At 44.5% G+C, this 7,524-nt stretch overlaps 1 protein-coding gene across 1 annotated transcript in view; it reads right to left on the reverse strand.

Moving 5' to 3' along the window:
• The window catches only part of Dnah8 (dynein axonemal heavy chain 8), a 228,267-nt gene that overhangs the window by 189,356 nt on the left and 31,387 nt on the right, over nucleotides 1–7,524 (reverse strand). The window contains 4 exon segments of the mRNA XM_026785784.1: nucleotides 664–851; nucleotides 3,073–3,208; nucleotides 4,632–4,751; nucleotides 5,751–5,850. Coding sequence (XP_026641585.1) covers nucleotides 664–851; nucleotides 3,073–3,208; nucleotides 4,632–4,751; nucleotides 5,751–5,850 — 544 coding nt within the window.

Here is a 7,524-nt window from a genome sequence, read left to right on the forward strand (position 1 = left end):
GTGTGTGTGTGTGTGTGTGTGTGTGTGTGTGTGTGCACATCACAACAAACAACCCAACAAATAAATACGCAAACAAATGTTTTGTTTGGCTGGTCTGATTTAGCTTTTTTGAGACAGGGTCTCAGACTACGTATCTCTGGCTGTTCTGGAACTCAATTTGTAGACCAGGCTGGCCTCAAATTCAACAGAGATCCTTCTGCCTCTGCCTCCCAAGTGCTGAGATTAAAGGCATGTGCCACCACCTCCTGGGTCTGTAAATCTTTCAGAAATGAAAATAACAGCCTGCTAGGATACATTTTTCTTGCACCAAAAAACTCCTTCAAAAGTAACCAGAATGGGCTGGACAAAAAGTGCAAGCCACACCAGTATGAGAGGACCCGAGTTTGGATTCCCAGCAGGAATTTTTTTAAAAGAAAAAAATGCTGGTGTGGCCATGTTCATCTGTAACCCAGTGCCGAGGAGCAGAGACAGGTGAGTCCCCAGAGCTCACTGGCCAGCCAGTCTAGCCAGTCCGTGAATGTTGAGTTCAGAGGTAAGGCGGAAAGCTAAAGAGGACACTGGGGGTCAATCTCTGGTCTCCCCACATGCACACATACACACACTCACAAACATGCACATACAAAAAGGCAAAAAGAAATAATCAAAAGACTCTGTTCATCTTACCTGCAGATACAGTTTGTCTGCCTTCAGCTTGCTTTCCAGTTTCAGCAGCCTCTTCGCTTGTTCTGGAACATCCAGCTTCATCTTTATCATGCACTTTGTTTCCCGCACAACTTCCAAAATTTTAGGGTCAAAATTAACCAGCAACTTCCCCGTTTCCGGATGTCGCACAAACAGCGTGGCTTGCAAAGCTGCAAGTGAACCAATACTGACATTGATTTCCCTTCATCCCCTTCTGCTTCACCATGGAAAGGCAGAGCGGATAGTCCTGGGTCCTACAGTGCTAAGGCAGAGTCTCCCACACAGAGTCAGCCATCAAGACTAGGAGAAATGAAGACCCGGTACCTACAAAGCCATCAACTCAGATCCAGAGAGAGAAAGCGGGATGGGTGAGTGACAGGCTGTAGGGCATGGACGGCTATACATTGAGTGGGTTTTAGGGTGTAGCTGTGGCTTATTTTTATGGATTGTAACTTAACCCTTGTTCTCCCTTCCTGTTGCTGTGATAAAATGCACTGACCAAACTAACGTCGAGGAAGAAAGGACTGACTTTCCACTCCAGCTCCCAATCCATCAAACCAAACAGGAAGCCTGCTTGCTATCCCACACAGCATTGGCTCCCACCCAGGAACTCACTTCACAGCCAAAACACACACACACAGACACAAACAAGTTTTAAAATGCAGAAAAATGTAAATAGATGCTTTTATTATGAACTGAGATTCTTTTGGGGGCTTTAGATTACTTATTTATTTTTATTTTATGTGTGTGGGTATTTTGCATGCATGTGTGTTGTTACAAGGCATGGAAGAAATGCCCAGGGAGGCCAGAAGAGGGTGTCTGGAACTAGAATTACAGATGACTGCTTTGTGCATGCTGGGACCTGAACTTGAGTCCTGTGTAAGAGCAGCCAGCGCTCTTAACCACTGTGCCATCTCTCCGACCCCTGAGATTATTCGTTAATGTAACATGGATTACTTCTAGAGGCATAATAATGAAAAATAATTACTTCTACAGGCTTATATGTATTCACTCAAATTATGTCTTATTTCAACAAACTTTATTAACACAGAATTTCATTATAATCACAGACTCTACCAAGTCTCATGTGATCTGGTAGGATGCCACACCATTAAACTTCTAGGAAAATAAAGCATTCCCTAAAACCCTCTGAAGTTGGCTGGCGCTGGCTTTTATTCATTAGATAAAATTAGTCTGAGAGAGGTTCCCTTTAAAAGATGATTTTAATTTATTTTTAAATCTGTTATTGGAAGGAGGAGACCCAGAGGACAATTTGTGGAGTCAGTTTCTCCTTCTGTGTTTTTTTTCTTTTTTCTTTTAAATTTATTTATTATGTATATAGTGTTCTGGGCACCAGATGTCATTACAGATGGTTGTGAGCCATCGTGTGGTTGCTGGGAATTGAACTCAGTACCTCTGGAACAGCAGTCAGTTCTCTTAACCTCTGAGCCATCTCTCCATCCCTCTCCTTCTATGTTTCAGTGAGTGCCAGGGATTGAACTAAGGTCTCCAGGCTTGTGTAGCTCATCAACACTAGCTGAGCCATCTTGCCAGCCCTTAGCAAGGTTCTCAACGGAGTCAGTTTTCCTGAGGCTCTCAGCTAAGAATTGTATCCAACATATTTGGAATCCTCTCAGAATGGGGTTCGAAATCCCATGTCCACTCAGATAAATCCCAGAACAAAACTTATTTAATAAAATCTGTCCACCTTAAGGCTGTACTGAATTTGCACAACAGAACAAAAGGATCAACAGCACCAGTAAGAGATCTGTAAGGACAGTCAGGAGGGGCCGCTCCAGGCCAGGGTGACCACCTGAGACCTGATGGATCCCTATCTGAGAAGCTCTGTGCAGCATCCATCAGAAGGAGGGCCAGGCACCACCCTGAGCACAGGTAAGTACGGCCAAGCCATACAAGGGGAAACCATCCAGAGCCATTCATTTCCCATAGCCTGGCCTAGGATGGAAAACTTCGACTTTAAACTGTTGGCTTTGCTTGGGAGCAGTTCTGGTCATTAACCCATTGCAATGAGTCTGTGGTGCCTTCTAGGGTCAAATGGTGTCCTTGAGAGCAATGAACATTCCAGAAAACTTGATCTCTACCTATTGAGCCAGGGACTTTCACTAGTAGGGAGCACACCAATTAGATTATACTCCCTGCAGGGAGCCCTAGGGGTCTGCCTGATCCTACCACCCCCCAACACTCCACCACCACCCCTGGCTTTTTCACATGAGTTCTGAAGACTAAACTCAGGCATTTACCAACTGAGCCATCTTCCCAGCCCTAAACCTAAACTTTAATGAGCCTAAGTGTTTGTAAAGGGAATGCCAACCGTCAACAGAACCGTGAATTCATCTGAAACCAAGCCCCACTTGTGAGCCTTAGACGCACCGTAATGCAGCTGCGAAATCTCTTTGACCCAGGCTGTGTGGTAGACCACCTCGAATTCCACCAGCACGTACGAGATCTTGTTATACTGGCGGATGACGGCTTTACCCTCCGCGCTTGACAAGATTTCTGAGTTTTTCTGGGGGGTAGGGAGAGAAAATTATGTTTTTTTAAAAAAAATTGCAGACTTTATTCCAAAAAAAAAATCTGCTTATCCTGACATCCAATAGTCACGGCAGCCTTTTAGATGCCATAGAGTGAAAGGCAATGAGGAAGGCCCTGGAAGCTGGAGAGGGGTGTTAACCTGGAAAGAAAGGACTGAAGAAGAATCCTGCCAGCCCACAACCAGCCAGAGGCAGCAGCGATCTCCATCTCCAGTGTCTCCTCCCTCCCCACTTCCCTGGACAAGGTACAACCCTCCTACCACAGCAATTCAGACTCTTGTTAGGGTTTAAATGTCTTTTAAGATATTTTTTTAAGATTTATTTATTTATTATGTATACAGTATTGTCAGTATTCTGTCTGCATGTGTCCCTGCAGGCCAGAAGAGGGCACCAGATCTCCTTACAGATGGTTGTGAGCCACCATGTGGTTGCTGGGAATTGAACTCAGGACCTTTGGAAGAGCAGGCAGTGCTCTTAACCACTGAGCCATTTCTCCAGCTCCTTAAGATTTTTTTTTAAAACTGTTTCTTAGGTGTCTGTGTGAGGACACATGCACATGCGTGTAGGTACATACAGAGACCAGAAGAGGGCATCAAAGTCCTTGGAGCTGGAATTACAGGCAATTATGAACCACCCAGCATGGGGGCTGGAAACTAAACTTGGGTCTTTTGCAAAAATAGTATCTCTCCACTCAGTTTAAATATTTGCAAATACGCAGACTAATGAAGCAAGGCAACAGCAGGAGCTGCACATGTAGTAATGCCCAGAAATAAAATTACTTGAAGGATGTGGTCCTGCGGTTATTTTGTTCTCTATTCAGACATAAAATATAATATCAAACAGACCAGACTCTATTCGGGTACTCTCTTAAACAAATAAAAACAAAACGACAAAGAAAAGACCAAGTGGCATTCCCAGAATGCTGGCAGGATCTACAAGGACCCTGCGCTTCAGAAATCAGATAATCTTATTCTGCATATACTGCTGTGTCCTGCCTGGGGCTCGGTTCTTCAAAGAGGAATGCACTCGGCATCCCATCTCGGCTTTCATTAAATATACATCAACACCTATCCATCCGCACATGCAAATAAGAGTCAGGACACAGCTTACACCCTGCGTTTTTAAAAACAATTATTTTTAAGAGCCTTTATAAAGTGTCTTCAGTTATTAAAAGACATAAGATTTGCCAACTATAATTGAACTGGTTGGTCCGCTGAACATGACAAGATTGACTTCGTCCCTCTCTGGCATGTTTATAAGCTACTTTTTTTTTTTCTCGGTAAAAGCATTGGTCCTGACTACTTGGTTGGCATCAATATTTGAGGGCAGGATGAATTTGTAATGTAATTTCGTTTCTACACCACCATGATTCACATAGAAACTGTATGATTGGCTTACAAAGAAATAGTTGATGGGCTCATTTATCCGGCGGTAGAGCTGCCTCACCCACAAAATTTTTCCTGCTATGGGGGGCATGTTGCGAGCAAGAGGGGGATCATCTTTCTGAGAATGATAGAGCTGTAATTAAAAAAACATAATGTTAATGTTTGAACTCAACACAGTGGAGAAGGCAACGAAATTTACTGCTATATTTGAATAGGTGGTTTCACCATGATTCACAGGTTGGGTGCCCAAGAGTTAGTCAATAAATATGCAAATGACCTTCAGAACCAATGATCTGAGGTTTAGAAACAATCACGTCTCATTGAGTGGCCTAAGCTGGCTGCCAGCAAGCCACCTGCCCTCACCAATGCAGCATGGGGGTGACAGGGGCATGCCACAGCTTTTAGTATCTGGGTGCTGGGGATCCGAACTCAGGTCCTCAGGCTTGTATGGCAAGCTCTTTACTTATGGGGCTGTCACCCCAGCCCCTTACCTCATTTGGAAGGTCTGACTACCCCAATGGTTGTGCTGTTTGGAAAAGTTGTGGAATCTTTAGGAGGGGGAAATAAACTGAAAGAGGGTGGAACCCTGGAAGTTATACCCATTGATCCGGTCTGGCTGGCAGCCATGTGAATAGCCTCAGGTCTACACCCCATGTGAATAGCCACACAGAGCCACTCCACTACCGCAGGCTGGAACACAGTCCAGCATGAATCTTCCCCCCTGTAAATACTTTGCACAGAATCTCGGTGACAGGGGTGTAGACATAGTTAACAAGCATGTATTCTTTTCTATCCTCCTCTGATGTTTCAAGGCAAGATCCCTAAGACAATACTCATAGCTACATTGTATCTGGTATAGTACAGCACCTGCATTTCTCTGTGCAAAAAAAAAAAAAAAAAAAACTGACCTAACTGGGCTCTGCTATATAATCTTGGGAAGACTGGAACAAAAGCACAGTTTGTAACAGCAAACAGGGGTGGACCTGACAGTCCCAGGACTTACCACGGAGACCCTCAAACTCAGAGGGGAGCCTCCGGGAGGAATGTGCTGAACACCCTGGCAACGGTGAAGGTTTTCAGAGTCTCCCTCTCCATACTAACCCATTCTTCTGTGGATATGCAGGATACTTACCTTCTTGGTAGCTTCAAGTTCAGCCACATAACACTGAAGAATCCGCTCAATTGTGTGATTGATTTCCAGTTGAAGGCAGGGAATGTTCAGCTTCTGAAACCTAAAAGTAATTGAAACTGGGTAATTAAAAGGCAAATGAGAAACGTATTACAGAACGGCTGGGGTACTAAATATCTGCTCAATCATTTGATAAACGTCTATTCCAGGCCCCGTGCATTTTCCTAGATATGTAACAGCCAACAAGGCAGGCACACTCAGTTTTCCTGGGCCCTGCAGCCAAAACTTAGAAGGGCAGATGCTGCAATAATGGGCTGTCAGTCAATATCACACATCTACTCAGAGACTAAATGACGCCTGGGAGGAACCAGGACCACACTGTTCTGATAACAGAATGAACTGACCAATAGCCTATTACAGGTAGAGAGGGCAACGGGAGACAAACAGGGGCAGGGAGGTCTCCATTAAAATGCTACCCGCGCTGTCACTTGTCAGAATCATTTCATGCCTGCTTTGAATCCTGTGGTCGTCTCCTGGGAGATCATTGCTATCACAGAGATGTGGAACTATGGCAAAGCCACCAGAAAATCAGATGCCCTGACTCACAGGAAAGAATTTATAAAGGTGCCTCTGACGTGGGTCTTGTCTCTTATCTCTGTGTATGGATGTGGTGTGTGTGTCTACATGTATGCATGTCTCTGTCTGTTTCTGTCTTATTCATGTATGCAAACACACACACACACACACACACACACACACGGCCTCTGGTCCAACTTCTCTCTCTAGTCTTGACTTCTGCCATCCATGGGAAGCACTGCCAATGGGAACAGAGGAGAAACGAGACTGGGGAGCATATTTCAAGTGCTATTGCCATAAACAGCCTGGGGACGGGGTAACTATCCGAGATGAAAGACGTTACTTTCTTGACTGTGTTGACCATGTTTCCTGTGTACATCAACCAATCAAATATATCTGTTCTAGTTTGCTTCTCTTGCTGAGGTAAACACCACAAGAAATTTGGGGAGGAAAGGGTTGATGTCAGCTTGCAGCTCCCAGGTCCCGATCCATCACGGAGGGAAGCAGGGGTAGGAACTCAAGGAAGGAACATGGAGGCAGGAACTGAAGCAGGAGCTGGCTTCTTCCAGACTCCCAGCAGCTACCTTTCCTACACAACCCAGACCCATCCACCTAGGAATGGTGCCACCCACAGGGGGCTAAGCCTGCCCACATCAATTCGCAATTACGAAAAATGAGCCCCCACACATGGCCACGGGTCAGTCTGACAGAGGCCGTTCCTCAGCTGAGGCTCCCTCTTGACTTTGTTTCAAGTTGACAGCTGAAGTTAACTGTGACAATATGCAATCGTGTTCTTTGGAAATTCTTTCTCCAAGTAAAATTAAACATTAGTTATTCCCTCTCCAATAATAACTATGAAATTAAAATGAAGAATATTACATGGCTGGGGCTAGGAAGCCATGTGAGACTTTCTTATGAAAGACTTTGTTATTATTTCTGAATTCAGAGGAGCATCCAGTACACACCTGTCCTCCCAGCACCTGGGAGAGGGAGGCAGGAGGAGCAGCAAATTAAAGGTCTTCCTTGACTTGTTTCAGGGAAAAAAAACTAAAATGGTATGAAAAATAATGCTCTGTATTCCAAAAATCTAATTAGTGGTAATGACAAGTTAATGCTTATAGCTTTTAAGGTTTATAAAGAAGAGGTTTCTAATTTGAAATTGTGGGCAGGGTTTTTTTTTTTGGTGTGTATGTGCGTTCAT

The sequence above is a fragment of the Microtus ochrogaster genome, linkage group LG2 (assembly GCF_000317375.1).
Source record: "Microtus ochrogaster isolate Prairie Vole_2 linkage group LG2, MicOch1.0, whole genome shotgun sequence".
NCBI lineage: Eukaryota > Metazoa > Chordata > Mammalia > Rodentia > Cricetidae > Microtus > Microtus ochrogaster.